Raw genomic sequence first — 22390 nt, 5'->3', positions numbered from 1 at the left:
GCAGAGAGGCAGGCAGAGAGAGAGAGGAGGAAGCAGGCTCCCTGCTGAGCAGAGAGCCCCATGTGGGACTCGATCCCAGAACTCCGGGATCATGACCCGAGCTGAAGGCAGCGGCTCAACCCACTGAGCCACCCAGGCGCCCCAGTTATTCATAATTCTTATACTTTTCTTATGGTGTGCTTCATAGGGACATGGGATGAAGGAGGAGACAAGCAAATGTCTGGACAGAGTTCTCCACCATTGACCAGTTTTAAGCATTCACGCTTTCTGTCCTCACACACCTCCCCCACCCATGGGAGCTTCAGCATGTCTGTGGGCGACTAGAGTTGACTTCCCATCACACCTGACCCAGTCTTGCTAGGGAAGTGACTGGCTCTCATCATGAGGAACCTCAGTTTGAATTGGGCAGGCTCCCACTGGTGTCCAGTCCTTCACCCTGGGGCAGTTGACAGCATCTCTCATTGTGTGCCATGGTTTGGAGAGCGGTAGCATTCATAGACAGCCTCTGGACAAGGAGTCATATCTTGTCCTCATCCTAATGTGCCCTCTTTGTCAATTTCCCCTTGCCCTGTGGCACACTGGGGCTTCAGCAGTCCTGTCAGTGATGTTGGCATGTCTTTGAGTAAAGGGTCTGCCAGGCAAGTGCCCAGCCCAGAGTCTCGATTCAGCTTGGCTTCTGGCATCATACATCTTCGCTAAATGCAGAGTAAGGAAGCTACTTGACTCCCTAGAGTGGTTGTTGTATACTGTTTTGTACTGTATTCTGGTACCTCTGGCAATGTGATAGATTTTGTGGAATATTTCCAATACTGATTTTCCATCATCAGATCGTTCTTGGAATTGATGGTGCCTCAATGTTTGTCCACTCAATGTAGCCATCCACTAGCCAAGAACCCCTTCAGGGGTAAGTTACTTAGGGAATAGGGCTACTTTCTCTGTATTGTTCCTGCATATTCAGTTCCATTGGTTCCCAAAGTTCCCGCATACTTGCCACAAGTCATATCTTGTGGCTCGAGAAGTAATGGTCATATTGTGTATAATCTGGCCAAGCTACCAAGCATTTCATGAGGCTGCAGGGCAAAGGAAACTTGGGTCCCTATATATCAAGTATGAGACAGTGGCACTTCAGGGGTTATGCATGCCCGCCCAACCCAGGGAAGAAAGACTGGGGGGCTCTTTTTCACCAGGTTGTATTCAGAATATGACTTGTAAATATTGGAGATGGTTAAGATGGTAGAGTGCATTCATTAAACCCCAAGTATATTTATACTGACTGATCCCTTAAGGACGGGAGTTTGAAATTTATCAAAGTGATAAAGACTGTTTGAATTTCATTTGAATTATATTTGATAAATGTTTTCCATGGAAGTGTAATTTACTCATATGTTTATTCTGGTTATATGTGGAAGTTTCAGTTACCTCTTTTTTTTTTTTTAATTCAAGTGTTTGGTTAGAGTGGTTCTAATTGGGCTTATTACATTTCTTTACCTCATACCTTTGCAAACAAATAGTATACCACATTAGATACTTCAGGGTAACACCTAAGAGTGGTGATTTGTACTTCTTCACTAAGTGTCAGTGTGCCCAAAGAATTTGGCTTGACTCAAGGCCATTATTACTATTCTTTTTGATGGAAGGCCACTAAATAAAAGGATTATTATACCTAATTTGGGGAGGGGTTGTGTTTGAGAGCAAAAAACCTGTGAAACTACAGATAAAGTAGTGGTCAAGTTGGGTGTGATTTCTGATTCCTGTGCCCACTAGCTGTGTGACTTTGAGCAGTTCAGTTAATACTTATGTGCCTTGGTTTCCTCATTAATTAATGGTGTTTTTAAATTTTATTTTTTAAAAGACTTACTTATTTAAGAGAGCATAGGCAGACATGGGGGAGGGACAGAGGGAGAGAATCTCAGACTTACAGTGAGTGTGGAGTCAGACGTGGGGCTCAATCCCATGGCCCTGAAGTCGTGATCTGAGCCAAAGCCAAGAGTCAGAGGCCTCACTGACTGAGCTGCCCAGGTGCCCCTAAATTTTTTTTTTTTTTTTTTTTTAATGACTAGTCTATAAAGAGTTAAATGTCAAGCACTCAGAATAGATTAAGTCCTCTATATGAAGTATTAATATTGTCACCTCCTGTGTCTGCATAAGTTTACATCAGTAAGTAGAGTCAGAGCAGAGGGTACACAGAATGGGCCCTGTTACTCATCATGGATTGAAGTAAGAGTTCATGCAGTCTTTTTGGAGAACTCCAGTTGGCTTGGTGCTTGGAGGGCAGTTAGACATCACACATCTACTTTAAACATATATGCCTTTTGACTTAGTAATCCTATTGCTAGAAATTTTCCCCAGGGGTATGTACCTAAATATTTGCCAAAATACCTGTCCAAGGATGTTCTTGTCAAGCAAAATGTCTAAGAGAAGACTAGGTAAGTAAATTATGGCCCCTGCATCTGTTAATTAGGGTACTTTGCAGTCACCAAAAAGGATGAGATAGATGGGTGGAGGCAGACCTAGAAAGGTTTTGAAATGAAAAACATAAAATAGTGTCCATAATATGATCCCTTATTAGATAGACTGTTGTGTTTGTGACTTTTTTCCTCTTAAGTGGCACCTCTGATGTTGAATAGTCAGTGTGTTTAATGGGGTACAGATTGGTGTGTCAGCTCATAATGGACCCATGCTGAGTTTCCTTGGTAATTCAATTAAAGCTAAAGTAATTTATGGTTTAGGTTAGCATAGGTACCTCCAACCCTCCCTTGTTTGTACATGTCCAGTGGAAACTCATTTCTACCTGATGGCTGAAGTGTAGCGAGCAGAATTGGTGCTTGTGTCTTGGGTACGTGATGACCTCAGCTGCATGGGGCTTTCCTAGAGACAGCTGTTGAGGGACAGGAGAGACTATTACTTTAGTCAGCTTCCCAAAATAGAAGGCTTCCTTTGTTGCTAAAACATGGCAAGCCCGCCCTTGGTTTAGGTTCACTAGAAGAAAGCCAGTGTGAATTCAAGAAAGTCAGAATTGATTTTTTTTTTTTTTAAGATTTTATTTAATTAATTAATTTATTTTTTATTTGACAGACGGAGATCACAAGTAGGCAGAGAGGCAGGCAGAAAGAAAGGAGGAAGCAGACTCCCGGCTAAGCAGACAGCCCGATGTGGGGCTCGATCCCAGGACCCTGAGATCATGACCCTAGCCAAAGGCAGAGGCTCAACCCACTGAGCCACCCAGGCGCCCCTCAAAATTGATTTGTAAAAACAATCAGGGTCTAGATGAAGGTTAAAAAATCTTTGGTGGAAGTTTGGGCTACTTTGTCTAATGAATGAAAATGAATGCCATGCTTCATTGATTCTCAGATGTTTTTCCTCACCAGAATTAACAATCTCAAAACAGGGATGAATTTTAAAATCAGTAAAAGAAAACATTGGTCCATGGTTTAGTTAGCAATACTTCTTCCTTTTTGTTTCTTTTATTTTCCTTTCCATGGTGAGTTGAAATACAAATGAAAAAATGTGTTAGGTTTAGCAAAAGCAAAAAGCCTGATACTGTGCAGGCTCAGTATCAGTCAGCTTACGTTATATAAAGAGTTTGTATTATGAAAGGTGCTTCCAGTGGGTTCCCCACCCATTTATTCTTATGATTGGTTTACATTTCCTCCATAAAATTTGTTTATGAAAAAGTTTAATAACATTTTCTCTGTTAATAGTACAATGATGGAAACTCTAGCAAGTCTCCTCTAGTTTTTGAATTAGGGTCTTGTTAGCTATACAGTGGTAATTCATTTTTCCCTTCTATAATAGGAATTCATACTGTATTTTGGCTTTCACTGTAAATATTTTAATATATTTAAAGAAGAACTTTTTTTTTTTTCTTAAAGATTTTATTTATTTGACAGAGATCGCAAGTAGGCAGAGAGAGAGGAGGAAGCAGGCTCCCTGAGGAGCAGAGAGCCAGATGTGGGGCTCGATCCCAGGACCCTGGGATCACGACCCGAGCCGAAGGCAGAGGCTTTAACCCACTGAGCCACCCAGGTGCCCCTTAAAGAAGAACTTTTATAGCAATTTTAAGTTCACAGCAAAATTACGAAGAAGGTACAGAGATTTTCCATCTGTCTGTATCCCCGCACATGCACAGCCTCCCCCATCGTGGTGGCACATTTGTTACAGTTGATGAACCTGTACATCATTATTACCTGAAGTCCATAATGTACATACTGTTCACTCTTGGTTGGTGTACCTTCCATTGGTTTGGACAAATGTATCCATTATTACAGTGTCCTATATAGTGTTTATTGCCCTAAAAAATCCTCTATACTCTGCCTGTTCTTCCCTCTCACCTCCAACTCCCAGTATATTTTACTGTCTCCATAGTTTTATTGCCTTTTCCAGAAGGTCATTTGGTTGGACTCATAGAGTATGTAGCCTTTCAGATTGGCATCTTTCATTTAATACACACTGAAGATTTTTCCATGTCTTTTTGTGGCTTTGTAGCTCATTTGTTGTCAGTACTGAATAATATCCTATGGTCTGGATTTACCTCATTTTTTCCTTCACCCACTGAAGGACATCTTGGTTGCTTTCAGCTTTTGGCAGTTACGAACAAAGCTGTCGTAAACATCCATGTGCAGATCTTTATGTGGACCTAAGTTTTTCAGCTCCTTTGGATAAATACCAAGGAGTGGGACTCCTGGAGCCAGGATCAGGGTGTTTAATTTTACAGGAAACACGTTTTTACCAAACTTCTTTTTTAGTTCTTTTACATCATTACTACTACCTATTGTGATTTTTTTTTTTTTTTTTCATCTTACTTCATTTTGCCTACAGTCTCTTGGGAACTACAAAGAGGAGGGCTTTGGTTTCTCTTGGGGCCTACACTGGAGCCTGAAGCCCAGAGGCAGGGCATTGTGGTGCTCTGCTCTTTGGTAGATACACTAAGTACCTCCTGCCTCTGGTTCCCTTTGACATGAAAGGAAATAGCACCATGACCACTGTCTTGTTTAAAGTATCTTAAGAGGTCAGGCTTACTGTTACCTCCCTTCTAGACACTGTCACATAGAACTTGACTGAGTATGTTAGCAGAGGCTATAAGGGAAGGGGCCATTGGAAATGGATTAAATCAGGAGGCAGTCCAGAATAATGACATGTCAGTGCATAAGAGGGCCAGGGCTGGCAAAGAAATGACCAGATACATTTTTTTTTAAGATTTTTATTTATTTATTTGATAGACAGAGATCACAAGTAGGCAGAGAGGCAGGCAGAGGGGGGGGGGAAGCAAGCTCCCCGCTGAGCAGAGAGCCCGATGCTGGGCTCGATCCCAGGACCCTGAGATCATGACCTGAGCCAAAGGCAGAGGCCTAAACCACTGAGCCACCCAGGCGCCCCCAGATACATTTTTTAAGCAGCTAACATTTACCCTTATTATTCTGGCTCCTCCAGAAAAACCAGGACCTTTGGTCTTTGACCTGTTGTACCAGGTATTCTTTTGGCTTAAGCGAGTGAGTTTGTCTTCTACAAGTTCTTAAAGGTCTTAAAGAAAACTCCTTTCTGATCAGAAGGACAGTGGCCAAATGAGGACATGGGGCCTTTCCTTTCTTTCACTCTCCCACCCACCCCAGAGAGTCTGAGCAGCCCTGTCATTTGGGCTGTCTGCTGGTGGTCTCTGCATTTCTGGGACAGTGAGAACATTTCCTTCACCATTCTGGGTGGGCCGGTTCAGATTGACATCATCCATTTGAATGGCTCTGTAGTGCCCATATTTTATACCTTCTCTGCTCTTGGACATTTTGGTTGCTTCCACTTTGCTGTTACTACAGATGAAACTGAGGCTGATTCCTTACTCTGGGGTTCCCAGAATCCAGTGTCAAGCATTTTGCTTTGAGGAAAAATAGTTTCAGTGGGTTTTCCAAACCCAGGTCTATAACTAGTAAGAGTCACCTGTCAACTTAACAGGATTCAAGGGTTTTTGCAAATACCACAGTAATTCCATGGCCATCTATGAAAGGATTACTAAATGTTTTGCCCCAGGTAGGTTCCCTTGGTGACTTCCAGAGGAGGCTTCATTTTGCTTTCCAGCACCTTCTATCCCAGGACTGTCCTGGCTTCTTGGCAAATTGTCTGAATACCACTGGCATCTACTGGAGGGTGGGGCAAGGGACCGGAAGAATAGAGCCTTCTAGTGAATGCTTTCTTCTATTTTAGACTTTGTTTTGGACATAAGGTCAGTGAGATTAAAAGAAGAGAGAAGTTATTAAGGTTTCTGTGATCTGAATTTTCTGCCTGGCTTACAGAACAGTTGTGCCTTAAAGATCTTGATTCATCTCTCCCTCTTCCTATAAACCTGGAATTGAAGGCTGTTATTCTTGGAGGTGATTGCAGGTTGAGTTTCTGTGGGACAGTTAATCCAGTCGTGAGTCTGGTCCCTTCAGTGAAATGATACATGTTGAGCTTTGGCCCTGCAGCTGACCCAGAACGAGCACTGAGTGAGTGATAGATGCCAGCCTGTAGTTGTCCCCTTCTAGTGGAATGCCTTTTCCCTCATTCAGGTTTTTGTTTGTTCTTCAGAAAATCACATTTTGGAAGATGTGAACAAATGCGTCATTGCTCTCCAGGAGAAAGATGTGGATGGGCTGGACCGCACAGCTGGTGCAATTCGAGGCCGGGCTGCTCGGGTCATTCATGTAGTGACCTCAGAGATGGACAACTATGAGCCAGGGGTCTACACAGAGAAGGTGCTGGAAGCCACGAAGCTGCTCTCCAACACAGGTTCGGGGACTCCCTCCCTTTACTGTGCTTCCCCCACACAGATGGCCTGGGTAGGCTGGGCCGCTCTGTGAGTCCAGACTCTGTGGTGAGGAAGGGCGAGATCAGGGCACAGCGCGGGTCTGCCCACGACATGTCTGGGTCAAACATCAGACTTTGAGAAGTTGATCCGCCAAGTTAAGTGTTTCACCTTTCTTTCCCATGCGTCCCACAGCTTATGATGGAAATAGTTCTGAACATATTTGAGATGAACTTCTTTGTTGAGTCTTGTTAGTGAATAAATACTAAATTAAGGGTGGGCGGCGGTCCTGTTCTCAAGCAAGGCCTCCACTTTGTCTCACTTCAGTGGCTCATCCATCCAAACCTAGTATTGCAGAATCTGGTCAGAGACAAAGATGATTTGAGTCTTGGTAAAATACAGCGTTTAATTTATTTCCACTATAAATATTGCTCACAAAGGTAGAGGCAGAGGCTCTTCATCACATACCTCGCCGCCTCCTGTGTCACTGAGGGATTAAGGGAGGGCTGGTAGAATGGTGCTGTCTGCCGGGCCAGCAGGATCTTCCTCACCTCTTTCTCCACAGTCATGCCACGTTTTACGGAGCAAGTGGAGGCAGCGGTGGAAGCCCTCAGCTCAGACCCCGCCCAGCCCATGGATGAGAACGAGTTTATCGATGCCTCCCGCCTGGTGTACGATGGCATCCGGGACATCAGGAAAGCAGTGTTGATGATAAGGGTGAGTAACTACATTTTAGACAATTTAACAGCTTCTTTCTTATCGTTTGCTAAACTTGAGCAATGCATCATTCTGGAACTCACCAGATGCGGTGGCAGTATATTAAAACCATGAATCTAAAAGCTGTTAAAATGAGATATATTTAATTATGTTGTCTAAAATGACTTTTAGTTGCAAGTTAGAGCCCAAACTTGGGCCAAGAAGGGGGACGAGTATGAGCTGGCTTTGAGGATTTAGTTGCAGGCATATCGTCCCCACAAATAGGTTGTTTCTGGTAAGTTAGAGGGAAGAAACACCGAATGAAGGCTCTGTGGTTGAGTACTCCCTTATCCTTCACATAGAGTGCTGCTGTCCTTAAAGGAGTAGCAGGGAGGCTCCTGGGGCTTGGTGTGCACAGGAAGGATGGGAGCCTGTGGCGGCTGCTGCTGATGCTCCCTGAAAGTGCCACCTTCTCCTGGCCACTTGCTCCAGGAACGCAGCAGTTCTTACCATATGAGGGAAAGGCCAGCACCCCCTCTGAGTGGCATAAACAGAGGGGTTTTGAGAAACTACTGTCCCCTCGAATACAGTGCAGGGTGCTGGGCCAGCCCTCAGAGCTGTCTTTCCCCTAGCTTTTCGTCTCTCACATGCTGTTCTCACATGCCTCTTGGTCTGGAAGCTGCGAGCAGGGAGTATGCGTCTCTCTCCCCAGAGCCCCCTGGGTGTCCTGCAAGCCTAGTCCAGGCCCCACTCTCATTGCAGAGCCATGGTTGCCCTGCGGGGCCTGCTTGATGCAGAGCTAGCGGCTAGGCTGGTCTGGGCTGCCGGGCTGGTAGGCACAGGGGAGTTTCATTTACACTTACATGGTTTGCTAGTCAAATCTCTCAAGGTAGGCAGGGATTCTGCCCCACTTTTTATCTTCTCAGCTTGGCACCATGCAGAATCTAGCCAGATTGTCAGCTGGAAACAGAGGCCATTTCTAAGGCAGTGGCATGGGGCTAGACCCATTTTGTATGCAGTGTAGAAACACTTGGGCAAGACCACTGCTGCTCCTCTCTGGGGGTGAGGAGGAAAGAAAAGTGTTCATGGATTGCCTGGTAGGCTGCTGACTTTTCTTACTGGCTCCTGATCCCCTGGACATGGTGGGGGTTGGGGGCAAGGAATTGATTTGCTTTCTCCATTCCTGCATACGTGTGGCCAAGAAGAAACCTGGCCTGGGTGAATGATAGGTTAAACCCAGCAGCCATAGCTCGGTGGTGTGAAGGGACTCACAGTCCCTTCAACCACTGGTAATGAACACAGCCCTATTTTTCCAGACTTCTCTTCCATACTGACAGACAAATAGAATAAAAAGGAACCTTAATGATAAAGAGGAGTCGTGGGTGGCTGAGGTTTGAGGGGTTTAAGTGGGTAGATACTGCAGACATGCAAGGAAATGCATGCATTGAAGTCCTGTTGTGGGAAAGCAGGTTCTGGGAGCAGGCAAGCTTCCCCTTGCCCCTCTTCCAGCCCTCAGACTATAGGCAGGTGCCCTCATCTCCAGAGGTGCTGGTGGTTTTAATGAACTGTAATGTAGGTAATGTGCCCGGGGCCAGGCCGTGAAGGAACTGTGCTGGGACACAAGTATGGCAGCGGCCTGGCAGGAGGCACAGTCTTGGGTCCTTGGTGGGGAGAGGCATAAGCCTCTGGGAGCCCTGGAGCTGGGGCGCGGCAGGCAGAGGCCTGTGAAGCAGCCATGTGGCAGGTCCTTGTTAATGGCTGTGTACCTGAGCTTTGTTGCTGCTTCAGTTCAAGAATCCTTCCAATCCCGGGAACTCTCAGCTGCTTGCTGTCTTGTCCTCTACCTCAGCCCTTCAGCTCCTTCCTTATCATTACCAGTGTCAGGTGTCGCTTTCCACAGCTCCCACTCTAGGACTGTGACAACCTTGAATCTTCCAACCTTGCCACCATCACTCGGCCTCTCTGGTCTTTGCTTCACTCCTCTTCTAGCTTTGCATCTCTTGTTAGTCCACAGACTCTCCTTTGCGCCATTTCACTTCCTTCTGGTGCCTCGCACAGTAGGGTCCTCAAGGAATCCACCATCTGCTGAGCCCGGAGGAGTGCAGGCAACCGCCCCTCCTGGGGTCCTAGACCCGGCCAGCATTGCCCCCCAATCTTAGCGCATGGGGACGGTTTCAGACCTTCCTGCTCGCCTCCTGCGTGGCCTGCTATTTCTCTGGTGTGGTGATGGTCTGGACATCCTGCCTGTTCCTTGCCCTGGCTGTGCAAGTGTACTCTGCTTTCCCGTCTCTCTGTGACTATGCCAGTGCTCCTGCCTAAGACTTTCCCCTTCCTTCTTCTTTTTTTTTTTTTAAAGATTTTATTTATTTATTTGTCAGAGAGAGAGAGGAACGAGAGCCAGCACAGGAAGACAGAGTGGCAGGCAGAGGCAGAGGGAGAAGCAGGCTCCCCGCGGAGCAAGGAGCCCGATGTGGGACTCGATCCCAGGATGCCGGGATCGTGACCTGAGCTGAAGGCAGCTGCTTAACCAACTGAGCCACCCAGGCGTCCCCCCCTTCCTTCTTTGTGGCACGTTGTCCTCATCTCTTCAGCTTCTGACCAGTGGCATGCCTGGTAGCAAAGTTCTCAAACTCTTCTCCAACTGTCCTCATTCCCTTGGTGGTTAAGACTTGAGAAAAGCATCCGGGGTGACTCTCCTGAGTCCCACACTCACCTGCCCCTTTCTGCCACTCCGTTATCTAACAGGCATGTCCTTATCTTTTACTCCTACCCTGTGCCACCTGGTCTTATGTGTTAGGTGATGGCAACCTACCTTCTACTTGCTCAGGCCCAAACCTCAGATTCCCTCTTGATTGCTCTTTTGGTCTCCTGTCCCACATGGATCTGTCAGCACATCCTGTCAGATCTACCTTCATAATACAAAGCACATGTGAACAGTCCCCACTGTAGCCCAGGCCATTAGCATCTCTCACTTGGATTCATGCAGCTGCCTCCCTGTTCTCATCCCTCGATGCCTGCGGTCTCACTCTCCACAGAGCAACCCAAGTGATCCTTTTAAGCTTCAGTCTGATCATGTTACCCACTGCTCAGCACCCTCCGCAGGCTGTGTGGGGCACCAGTCCTTACATTAGCCTGCAGGCCTTCCAGGCCCTCACCACCTGCTGCTCCCTTGGGGCTCTTGTTGACCAGAGTGGACCTGTGACATGAGGGCAGTGAGTTGAGTTTCTCTTCCATGGCTTCCTTGTTCATCTAATTCCCCAGGCAAGTTCCTGCCTCTGGGCCTTGGTTCTGGTGATGACCCCATTGTGCTAGAACACTCCCTCTCAGGTACCTCCCATATCCTGCTTTTTATCACTCATCACTTTCTTATGTGATAAAATTTACTTTCTCATTTTGTTTCTTGTAATTTCTCCCATTTGTATATATGCAAGAACAGGGACATTGCTGTGTGTTAGTTATTTTGTACCTCCAGGGCCCAGAACAGTACTTGGCACACAGATACTCCACAAAAATCAAAGAGGAGGAGGCACTGGGTTTTCTTGGCAAGCACAGTTCTTGGGTCTCTGCTGAAGGGGTATAGAAGCAGAGGTATTACCAGCAGGCAGGTCTTTGAGAAAGATCCTGCACAGGTGTCTGTGACCCTAGGATTTAAAATGGCCAATGGTGGTGTAGTATTTCATGTTGCCAGGTCAGAGAGATTCCAGGATCTTCCATTTCAGTGTTCCCTGTGGCTTGCTGGTGCCTAGGTGTGACCCCCCACCCCCACGCCATCCCTACCTCATCTCACTGAGGGACAGTCTTGGCATTTGCCTGTGTACAAACCCAAGATAGTCTTGGCTGGGCCAGATGCTTCCTCACACATCCTCACATGGGGGCTTCACAGCGAGCCCTTGGGCTGGGTTTGGATTAGGTCCTGGTGCAGATGAGGGACTCGCCTCACTGCCCTCCTGTCACAGTCCAGCCAGCTGGGCCAAGAGCCAACCCCAGCTGTTCCGCCTGCTGCCCTGTTACTGATAACTTCCAGAAGACAACATTATGTTTCAAGTCAGCAGCTAATCATGAGAGGCTGGAGGTTATGTGAAATAGGAATTTTATTTCATAATTAAAGAGCTAGGACTGGTAATCAGAGCCTTTGGTACATACTCAGGCCTTACCTGCCATATTCTTTTTGTATTGATAAAATTAAAAAGGGTCTACCGAAATACATTGCTTATTTGTACTCCTCAAAGCAGTATCCTAAGAGAAACCCCAATATTATGTAATTCATTAATTTTTTTTGTCGTCAGGTTGGGAATGTTATAAAAATATGCTTAATGTTGGATAAAATATTTCTTTTTAATACAGTGTGTTTCCTATGCAGGGTAATCATCACCTTTATGTTAGGATACAGGTGCTAGAGGAGTACATGATTTCAAAGAGAGTGTTGACTCTAGTGGAAGTTGAAGCCTCAGCCCCCATAAGAAACTCCTTGCCCCTTTGGCAAGTGTTGATGTGGTGTCTTTGCCCGGTGTTTGTTGGGTGGGCTTCCAATGTGGGCATTAATGAGGTGGGGTCTTGGACAAATAATGAATGATTTTAACTTAATTCCCCAGAACTGTTAGGAACATGGCACATGAAAATCCAGAATGTTCATACATTGGGCTCAGAGGCCCGGGGTTGTGTCTGACTTGTGATCTCTGTGTTGGTGGTAGACCCCCGAGGAACTGGATGACTCTGACTTTGAGACGGAGGACTTCGATGTCAGAAGTAGGACAAGCGTCCAGACAGAAGATGATCAGCTGATAGCTGGCCAAAGTGCCCGGGTAAGGGACACATTTGACTTCACTTTGCAGCTCCTCCCTGTGCCACTAGGAACTTGGCTTTTTATTTTCTAGGAAAACACTCAGTATGGAGAATACCATTTTCCCATTCTCTCTCTGGCAGCAGGACTGAGGTGAACCTCAATTGTGGCACATGCTAGCCTGTTGTATGTTCCTTTAGAATGCCTCCTTGGTTGGGAGCAGGGCAGGAATAAGCCCTCTGCCTCAGCTGTGCCCTGGGGCTTTGGTTGATGACAGAGCGCTGCATCGCGAGCGCCCTAGCATCCAGTCAATGCAATGTTTGTTAAAAGGATTGTGAAATTCGAAAAAGATTGCTGTCTTTGCCCATCTCAATGATATCATGGGTATGAACTATTTAATTATTCATGGTTTACCAAAAAAAAAAAAACAGTGGTACATTCAAGAAAATCATTCAGAGCCATTGCATTCATTTGAGTCATTAAATTTTCAATCAATAGCATTTATGTTTTTGGGAGCATGCCAAGAAATATTTCTGTGGAGTCTTTTTGCACTCTGTAGAAATCATTTTGAACAACAAATGCATCCTTGCTTTTGGGCCCCACTCCATCGTGAGCACTTGGGGAAGCTGAGTGGGGAGCAGCTCTAGTCTTGGTGTCCGTGGGCCTTGAGGTGGGCACCAGGCCTCCAGTTTCAGTGCCATGTCACATAGCTAAAAGTAGAAGCCATGGGAAGTATCCAGGCAGGGCCCACCAGGGAGAGGGCTCCATGCATCATTCCCTTCTCGTATGTCCTCTCCCCCGGCAGCAGGCAGAGGATGAACTTACCAAAAAATTAAGCAGCTTCTGTTCCTGTACAAATGTGATCTGGAAGCTTCCATGTTAGGTTTCTGCCCCTTGCAGTGTGTTTTCTCCACACAAAAACTTGTTCTTGAAAGTGGGTCGGAAATTCAGGCTGCTATAAACTTCTGCTCCAAATGAGAAGAAATGGACCTTTAGGAAAAATGAAATCTATTATAGCGTTATCTTACCTGTGTCATAGATTGCGTGGTAGAAATACTCTGGGCTAATGCACTGTGAGAACTTCATCTTCTCTTTCTGTAAGAGCTTTCTATGCTTCTGATTCCAGGCGATCATGGCTCAGCTTCCCCAGGAGCAAAAAGCAAAGATTGCAGAACAGGTGGCCAGCTTCCAGGAAGAAAAGAGCAAGTTGGATGCCGAAGTGTCCAAGTGGGATGACAGTGGTAATGACATCATCGTGCTGGCCAAGCAGATGTGCATGATTATGATGGAGATGACAGACTTCACCCGGTGAGCCGCCCCCACCCCCACCATGTGCACAGAGGTGACCCTGTGCTGCTTTGCAGACCTTTCCTTTTTCTGTCCATCTCCGGTTACATATGACAATGCCTGTTCTCTCTCGTCAGAGGTAAAGGGCCGCTCAAAAACACATCAGACGTGATCAGTGCTGCCAAGAAAATTGCGGAGGCTGGATCCAGGATGGACAAGCTCGGCCGGACCATTGCAGACCATGTGAGTGAGAGGCTTGCTCTGGGTTTTTTATGGTCCAACCTGGACCATTCCAAGGTGGTGACAGTAATGTTTTTCTGGGGACACAACACTCTTCTTATCTCTGACATTGTGCTTAACTTGTCAACCTCCCTGATTAATACCAGCAGAGATTAGTAAGGATTTCTGAATTCCTCCTTTCCTTTGACAAGTCTTAGGATCCAGGCACAGTGTGCATGAGAGCACCTCTCTAGAGCAGGTGTGTGTATCCTGCCGTCTGCCGTGGTGGTGGCTTGGCAGCCGCTACTGTGGGCTGCTGCTTGTTCTCTCCTCCTTGCCTCAGATCCAGCTGGGAGCTGCCTCTGGGAGCTTCCCACACTGAAACTGGGCAGCTCATGGGGGTATTTCGTCTAAGAATTAGATGCCCCATGGTAGTGCTTTGGAAAGCTGATGGGCTCCGCTGGGGACAGATGTGTCTGTCCCCTGTACCATGTGTTCTCAAGCACCCAGTCTTCATCCCTTTGCTTCCATATGCATGTATCAACAAATGTGGTTCCTCCTCCAAGTTTACACTACATCTCCCTTGATGCTCTAAGTTTATTCTCAGAGCCCCTATTGCCCATTAGAGTTTCTGTCTGCAGGTCCAGCCCTGCAGTCCCCTCCTTGCCAGAAGGATCCAAGCTGCAGAACAAGTGGCCATGTTTCCTCACCACTCAAGCCAGAAATGCAGAGGTCCTTCTTGACTCCCCTCTTTCCAATCTAGGACTAAGCCCTGGTATATCTGCTGGCCACACCCAGTCTTTTCCTCTCTGCAACCACAGCTCAGTCCAGGCCTCCACAGCCCAGGCTCAGCCAGTTGTAGCCTCTCCTCACTGGTCCTGCCCTCCCCTCCATGTGGGACATGGCCATCAGCACAGTCCTAATGGGCAGACCAGATGGGGTCCACAGTTCTTCACTAGCTTCCTCGCACAACATTCGGGAGCCCCAGTGTGCTTTCCAGGCCTCTGTTGAGACCACCTCTCAGTACACTCCAGCCTCACCGGAGGGAAGGGTTTGCTTTAAACACTTGAGAGAGGTGCTCTATTTTGTTGCTGGGGGGAAGCTTCCTAAGCCATCCTCAGCTTTGGCAACAGGATGGGAAATGGGCTGCCCTTGGGTTTCCCTGAAGCTGGTCAAGACCTCAGGTGTTCTTTCCCTTGCATCAGGTTACTCACTCATCCCCCATCTTTGCCGAAAGTTAACATCTCCTTTTTATCAGGTGTTTACAGTGTGCATCACAGAAGAGCACTTGGGTGGTTATTATATAGCTCAAAGCATTCTCTCCCTTTTCTCACAACCAGGCTCTTGCTGAGGCTTTTTCTCCCTTTGAGGGACATGGGCCCCAGCAGAGTGAGCCTAGGACCGGAGTCCCCCACTAACTGGTAACTCCCCTCCCCTGCCCTTCACGGCACACTGAGCTGTATCCAGCTGAGCCTGGTGTTGGTGGGGGCTGTGTTGGGGCCAGGCCTGGGTTGGGATGCTGAACCTGCTGCTCCCCCATCAGTGTCCAGACTCAGCCTGCAAGCAGGACCTGCTGGCCTACCTACAGCGGATCGCGCTCTACTGCCACCAGCTCAACATCTGCAGCAAAGTCAAGGCTGAGGTGCAGAATCTAGGAGGGGAGCTTGTCGTCTCTGGGGTAAGTTATATCCATGAAAAGTGATTCTCCAAAATGAAAGTAGCCTCTTGGCCGCATATACTTCTTACATGCCCTGAAACCAGGAAAGTGCACTGTGGAAAAACCATTGGTTTCTTCTCAGTCCTTGGTGACCATGGGCTGCATGTCAGGCACCCTGATGAACCACAGTGCCTGGTGACAGCTGGGAGCCAATTCCTGGCTGGTCTCTCCCTGGGAAAAAGTATTTTTATCTTTCTTGTTCTCCCCCCTAGAGAGAAATTGAACCTGTTCCAAAATTACAAAGATAACCTAGCCAGGCTTTCTCAGACCTCCTCCCCCCTTCTTCACAGAGTATTCAAGCAGTATCTCTCCCTCTGCTACGGTTCTGAACCCCTCATCACATTGGGCCGGGGGGAGAGGAGTTCTTGCTTGGCCTGTTGGGTTCCCTGTATCTTCTGCTTATCTCAGGGCTTTTCCTTTGAAAGACTCCGTGGTATGTGGGACATACCGATGGTCCCTAGGTCATGGCTGAAAGCGGTGGGTTTCTGTCTAGGAAGCCTCCTGTCACTGCTGGTTATAGCTGCGCAGTCACTCAGACTGATCTTTCTCTGGGTTTTGAGTCTGAATAAAGACTTGGGAAGGGGTGGGGACAGGCAAGGTGATGGTGCCTTGTGGTTTTGATACTACTCCCTTGACTTCTAAGTATGTGAAACAGGCATGTTAAGCTTTCTTGGATCAGGGCAGTAGCCACTGGGAGAGCAAACCAGGAATGTGGCTACTGCCCAGATCCCTAGTGTACATGGGGTGGAGGTCAGGCCTGTGATACTCACCACCCTGTCTGTGCCTCTCAGGTGGACAGTGCCATGTCCCTGATCCAGGCCGCCAAGAACTTGATGAATGCGGTGGTGCAGACAGTGAAGGCATCCTACGTGGCCTCTACCAAATATCAGAAGTCTCAGGGTATGGCTTCCCTCAACCTCCCGGCTGTGTCGTGGAAGATGAAGGCACCTGAGAAAAAGCCCTTAGTGAAGAGAGAGAAGCAGGATGAAACACAGACCAAGATTAAACGGGCATCTCAGAAGAAGCACGTGAACCCTGTGCAGGCCCTAAGCGAGTTCAAAGCCATGGACAGCATCTAGGGCCACCTTGCCAGCTGCCCCCACCCCTTGGGGCTTCTAAAGATCAGTCACTGCTCTTCACTCAAATATATCTGCTAAATAGAACACTGATATTAGATTCCACAGGGAAATAGGCAGATTTTAAACCTGTCCAGGTGGTGAATTTGGCAAGGACATACTTGTGTTTAAATTGGTCAGAAATACTTTTGGAATTCAGGAGCACATTTCTAGCTATATTTTTTATAAGTTGAAATAAAAATAATTCCATAACCAAAGAGAAACCCACATTAACTTGTTAGTGATACTCTTGACCGAGTTCTCAGTGTGTCATTAGGGGTTGAGATACGGGGATCAGAATCCGCCTTGGCTAGGGAGGTGGCTTCCACCAGTGCTGGGTTCTGGGGGTTTGGCTGGTGTCACATGACCAAAGATGTTCCCAAGTAAGCTACCTGGGGCATCTTAGGAAGCTGTGCCTGGAGAAGGAGCATTCCCAGAAAGGTTTTGGGGGGACAGACCACACGAAGCTCAATAGAACATAATGCATCATGAAGAAAACTGATTACTCTCTTTATGACATGAAATGAGAATTTTAATGCCTGGTTACAATTACTAATGTACTCTGCTGCAGGACATTAATAAAGTTGCTTTTTTCAGACTAGAATGTTGTGATGCCCCAATCAGAACATGCTTTTTTTCCCGTTCCTCAGCTTCAAATGCAAATTTATCATTGGGCTCACTTCTAATAATTGCAGTGTTTCCTACCTTGGGCTTTGCAACAGAAGCCTGACAAAAAATAGTGTTTGCTTAGGCAATAATTTAGACTTTACCTTATTTGTGATTACTATAGCGATTACTATAGCTAAAAGGTATAATTTTGCTGTCTTATTTAAATTTTATGAATTTAAATGTTTTTTACACTAACTTTTCCCAGTAAAGTCCACTATGAAACCAAGTCTGAGAGGCCAAGGTGATTTTCTTTGCCTTCTAGTGGGTCGGGTTTTACATTAAACATCTCTTGGGGGGCGCCTGGGTGGCTCAGTGGGTTAAAGCCTCTGCCTTCGGCTCAGGTCATGATCCCAGGGTCATGGGATCGAGCCCCGCATCGGGCTCTCTGCTCAGCGGGTAGCCTGCTTCCTCATCTCTCTCTGCCTGCTTCTCTGCCTACTTGTGATCTCTGTCTGTCAAATAAATAAATAAAATCTTTAAAAAAAAAAAAAAAAAAAAAAAAAACATCTCTTGGATTTGCCCAGAGCATCTATGGTGCCCTGGTCCCTCGTGGTGTCCCTCTGCCCTGGGGACAGTGTTGCCCAGCCAGAAACACTATCTGTGGCTCTAAGCTGACAGCTGTCAGGGCTTTGACACTTACGTGCCAGCTTCCCCTCCCAATCCAGGGAGGGCCTCACCCTCCTCAGGAACTCCGATGTTGGAGCTTCAAGTGCAGGTCAGAACCTTGGAGGCATTCATGATATCTCTGTGGGTGTCTCCCACTCTGTTCTGAAGTGTCCTACCAACCTACAACTGTGCTAATAGCTGCCCTAAATATAAAAGTCCCCCTTCAATCTCATGTCCTTCCTGGGCACACATACCCTCCTGAAGCACAGGGCCCCAAAGAGACCAATATGGTGCTTGTGTTTTCTTCCTCCTTCCAATTTGGTCAGCTGTGTCCTGGCCATTCCGCTGCTGTCCATCCTACCACTAAGTAGCATGCCTCCTTGTCTCCTCCATCTCACCATACAAGTGGCCAAGGGAACACTCCTTCCCCACTACCTCTCCTCCCCACCACCCCAGCCTTCTTCCTGAAGCCCCTCACGGGACTCTTGGAACACCTGACTGGGCTCCGGTCTTCCTTACCATGTGCCCCTTCTCCTCTTCCTAGTTGTGTGGTCCCAGGGCTCAGTAGCTGGGCTACTTCCTCTCTAGCTCTGCTCTTTCTTTGGATTTTAAGCAGAATCCTGGCTTTAAATACCGTCCAAATGCTGAATGCTCTCAGAACTTGACTACTCTGCCTCCTGAATTATCCACTTGGATGTCTTAATCAGCATCTCAAACTTGAGCTGTCCAATTTCTTCAAAATGTAGGCGGGTCCAACTACTAGTAACTCAACCGCTTCTGCTTACTATTACCTGGCCTAAACTGTTAATTTATTTCTATGTAACAGATTGCCCCAAAACTTAGCAGCTAAAGCAACAAACACTTAGTTACTACCTCAGTTTCTAAAGATAAGAATCCAGGAGCAGCTCAGTGGTAAGCTCTGACTTGGGGACTCATGGGACTGCAGTGTCTGAGGCCTTGATGGGCTGGGGGATCTGCTTCTGAGCTCCTTCACGTGGCTGCTGGCAGAAGGCCTTGGCTCCATCCTACGTGGGCCTTTCCATAGAGCCGCTCACAACATGGTAGCTGGCTTCCCCCAGAAGGAATGATCCAGAGAAATTGGCAGCTGGAAAAAAAATAACAGCAAGCAGATGGAAGCTACAGGGTTTTTAAACACAAAACAAAAAAACTCCACCCTGATCTTAGAAAAGTGATAAATCACTTCTGCTGTACTTTGTCGGTCCCATCAACCCCCGCCCCCTCACTCCCAGCGCACTGTGAAAAGGGACAGCACATGGGGTAAATGTCATGGCGGGGGGGGGGGGCTCCCACAGTCCTGTGCATCCCGGCCACTGCAGTGACCTTGCCACCAGGCTCCTCCGGTCATCCTGTTCCCTCACTCCACTACCCACGACAGTCATAGGAACCTCGATAAACAGGTCTGATAGTGTCGTTCTCTTAGCTCAATCCCTAACAGAGGCTTCTATCTCCCAGTAAAAGTCCTCGGTGATGGTCTGGTCTCTTGCCCATCTGGCCTTTACTCCCCAGTCTCTGTCATTGGGCCTCTGTACTTGTGCGCCTGCTGCCTGCCTGCAGGGCACCCTCCCCAGATAGCTCCCTGGGCCTCCAGGTATCCTGCCGAAAGTTCTCTAACCCGAAACCCCTCCCTGATAGTACCCTGCCCTCTCTCCACAGTGTATGCATCCATGTGGGTGGGAATCTTCCGTTCCTGCTGACTTTCCAAGGCCCCAGGCACGGAGTGAGCAGCAGCCCCAGGACATCGCTGAGCCCATGAGGCACTAGCCTCCGTGGTTCAGTCTCTCTCCTGGCGAACTCAAGATACACATGGATTCTTGGGCCATTCCCATGGCTTCCGTTTGCCATCAGCTGGCCTCACTCCACAACTCTCTTCCACCCTGAGCTCCGATCCACATCTGCCTCAGTTGTTTCATCACCTGACCTGCTGGCTTCTTACAGCCTACCCCTAGCAGTCCCCATTCCCATCCCCATTTCCCCCTCAGCCTGTCCACTCCTCTCCTGCACAGACCAAGGGCCCAGCCCTCACCTGGACTGACTGTTGCAAAGCTGCCGAAATTGGCCTACCTCAGCCCCCAGCATCCATTAGCCATTCTCACCTAGTAGAAAAGGATCTTCTGGAAATACCTCTGCCAGTCAAATCTCTGGGACCTCCCACCTCTCCTGCAGGCCGATGGGAATGCAGGGCCTGGCACTGTGACCCTGCCCTCTGTGCCCAAACTGCCTCCTGGCGGTGATTCCTGGGACAACCCAGCGCTTTTCCTGGGTCTGGATCATCCTTGGCCATATCATCGTCCCGGCGTTAATACTGTTACCTAAAAAGATGAACTCATTTAATCCACCTCCAAAGCAATATCCGGAATCACGTTCCTGTGCTACTTCTATTCCAGTACACAGTCACGTAACATTCTGATAAATGTTCACGTGTGTCACCCCTGCACCACAGTGGGAAGCATTGGCTCACGGTCTCCCTCCCGCCCCGGGGACTCTGCCTGGCCCTCTCTGCCTCCACCTGCACTGTTGGGGTGCTGGCCTTCCAGGGGGCCGCCCTGTGTCCTGCTGGGGAACAGACATTGGTAGTCTCGTTCACCCTACTGCCCAGCAAAGGGCTTGGCACATGCTTGAGAAACAGTTGTCGAATCGTTCATTGAGGTAAACCAATCTAGCAGAAGATACTGGAAGGCACAGAGCGGGCAAGTGAGGAGGCACTAGAGAGAGGCCCTGCCCAGAAATCCCGAAATCCTACATCCTCATCAGAGACCGTGGTCTCAAGCTACGCAGCCCGGGCTGAGCACCAGGGAGACCTATGCCACCCTGTCCTTGCGGGTATTCGTTCCTTTGCCACAAAAGTGGTTTGCCCTCAGCATCCTGAGGCTTCTTGCTTCTCAGACAAGGCAGATATGACCCTCAGTGTCACTTCCCTCAGGGGAGGCCTGGCCACTACCTGCATGCCAGGGACTGCAGAGCCTGCCTCCCCTCTGCTCACTGGCAGCAGCTGCCCTCCTCCTTCCCAGCAGTGCCCCCCAAGGTCCCCAGACACCTCAAAGACCCCACCTCACCTCTGCAGCCTGAATCCTCACCACTGAATGCTCCACCCCTGAAGGAGGAGCTGCTATGTACTGGACACGCGGCCCAGAGCCCCCATCAGGCCGCCACTCACCCCGCCCCCCACCTCATCCTATCCACCTGTGACCACTGGTGCCATTACTGCCCGTCCGGCCTTAGAGCTGAGGGGACTGAGTCACAGAGGTGAAGCTGGTCCAGAGTCCACAACAGGCAAGGAGCCCAGCTTCCCTCCCAGCTTCAGGACCCAGTCCCCCTACAGCCTCAGATGACCATCCCTTCTGGGCTGCAGAGAGCAGGGCAGGGGCGGGTCCCCCAGCCTTCCTCCCAGAAGCTGCCTCAAGCTCCTCCCCACTGCAGCGGCCACATCCCACTCCAGGCCCCCAGCCTACTCAAGGGCTGTACCCAATGCTCCCTTCTAGTTCCTGCCTCCCAGGCTCTCCTCCTTCCTCCCATCTTTCTCAGCAGCAGACAAAACACATTCACCTAGATTCCAAAGTTTAAAACCAACGACAATACAAAGAGCTTTCCCGGAGTCCTGTCTCCAGCCCCCTTACCAGAACTCAGATGAGCCTCCAGGCCCACTGCCCACCCTTCTCCACAGCGCACACCATTCTGCCCATTCCTCCCCTTTAGTAGCACATGGTGCCGGGGCCACTCTGTTCCCCCGGTCTCCCACACCCATCCCTGACCCCTGACCCCTGTCCTTCATCTCCTCTCTCAGCTCCTCCTCTTGACTTCTCATGTTGAAGCAACCAGGCCACACACCTTGGTCCTTCTGTCCTCCCTGTCTACAATGGTTCCCAGCTCTAGTATGCTGCCAGGTGCTGGCCAACCAGCTTCCTGGGGCAGAGGGGAGGGGCTGCATACGTGTACAGACATTTAGTACATGTTTCACTCCCGCAAGAATTTGCAGCACATAATTCACAATTAACCAAGTATGCAGTAGCCTTTCCCATAAATTCCCAACAGCCAAGTGATTCTCACAAAAGGCTTTCACTGATTTTTGTTGAAACTGCATCCATAGCCAACCTATGGTTGCAACTGACAAATGAGTCTAGTTCTGACATCAAAGGTGGTTGTTACTTTGTTGACCTTAAGGAGTAAGATGGAAGTGAAGCAACGATAACATCTTAGAATCGCACTTGTTCATCCAGGAGTGACTTCTTTGCTCACTCAGATAATACCTGTCAAATACTGTGAGACATCCATTTTTATGGGCTATCTATAGATGACCCACTTTCAAGTTTAATAGGCAGTATTAACATTTCTTCCTCACTTTAAGACTAGACAATCAACACAACAATAAATCAAGCCTGGATTTGTAGCATTTCCTGAGCTCATGGCATCAGAACTCCCACATCAGATTTCCAGCCACCAGCGTGTTGTCCTGTTGGTGAGAGCTGGGAAGAGAAGCGCCGGGGTACAGTGTTACATAGTTTCCACCACCT

The 22390-nt window shown here is 48.2% G+C and overlaps 1 protein-coding gene and 1 long non-coding RNA gene across 4 annotated transcripts in view; one reads left to right on the top strand and one right to left on the bottom strand.

The window, feature by feature from the left end:
• CTNNA1 (catenin alpha 1) overlaps window positions 1–17481 on the top strand; it is a 182597-nt gene extending 165116 nt beyond the window's left edge. For all 3 annotated transcript variants that reach the window (XM_013052450.2, XM_013052451.2, XM_013052452.2), the window contains exons 12-18: window positions 6556–6756; window positions 7338–7489; window positions 12160–12270; window positions 13375–13556; window positions 13673–13778; window positions 15298–15432; window positions 16263–17481. In XM_013052450.2, the coding sequence (XP_012907904.1) occupies window positions 6556–6756; window positions 7338–7489; window positions 12160–12270; window positions 13375–13556; window positions 13673–13778; window positions 15298–15432; window positions 16263–16550 (1175 nt within the window). In that variant the 3' untranslated portion in view covers window positions 16551–17481. The remainder of the gene's footprint in view (window positions 1–6555; window positions 6757–7337; window positions 7490–12159; window positions 12271–13374; window positions 13557–13672; window positions 13779–15297; window positions 15433–16262) is intronic.
• On the bottom strand, window positions 12755–16342 carry LOC106005085. Its single transcript, XR_001178241.2, has 2 exons — window positions 16242–16342; window positions 12755–13238 (listed from the first exon to the last, which is right to left on the bottom strand). It is a non-coding gene; the product is annotated as an uncharacterized LOC106005085 (long non-coding RNA).
• Window positions 17482–22390: the final 4909 nt, after the last annotated feature.

Source organism: Mustela putorius, unplaced genomic scaffold (genome assembly GCF_011764305.1).
Source record: "Mustela putorius furo isolate JIRA1106 unplaced genomic scaffold, ASM1176430v1.1 tig00000145_pilon_pilon_pilon, whole genome shotgun sequence".
NCBI lineage: Eukaryota > Metazoa > Chordata > Mammalia > Carnivora > Mustelidae > Mustela > Mustela putorius.
Note: the sequence above shows the minus strand (reverse complement) of the source record. Positions and strands in the feature narration are given on the sequence as shown.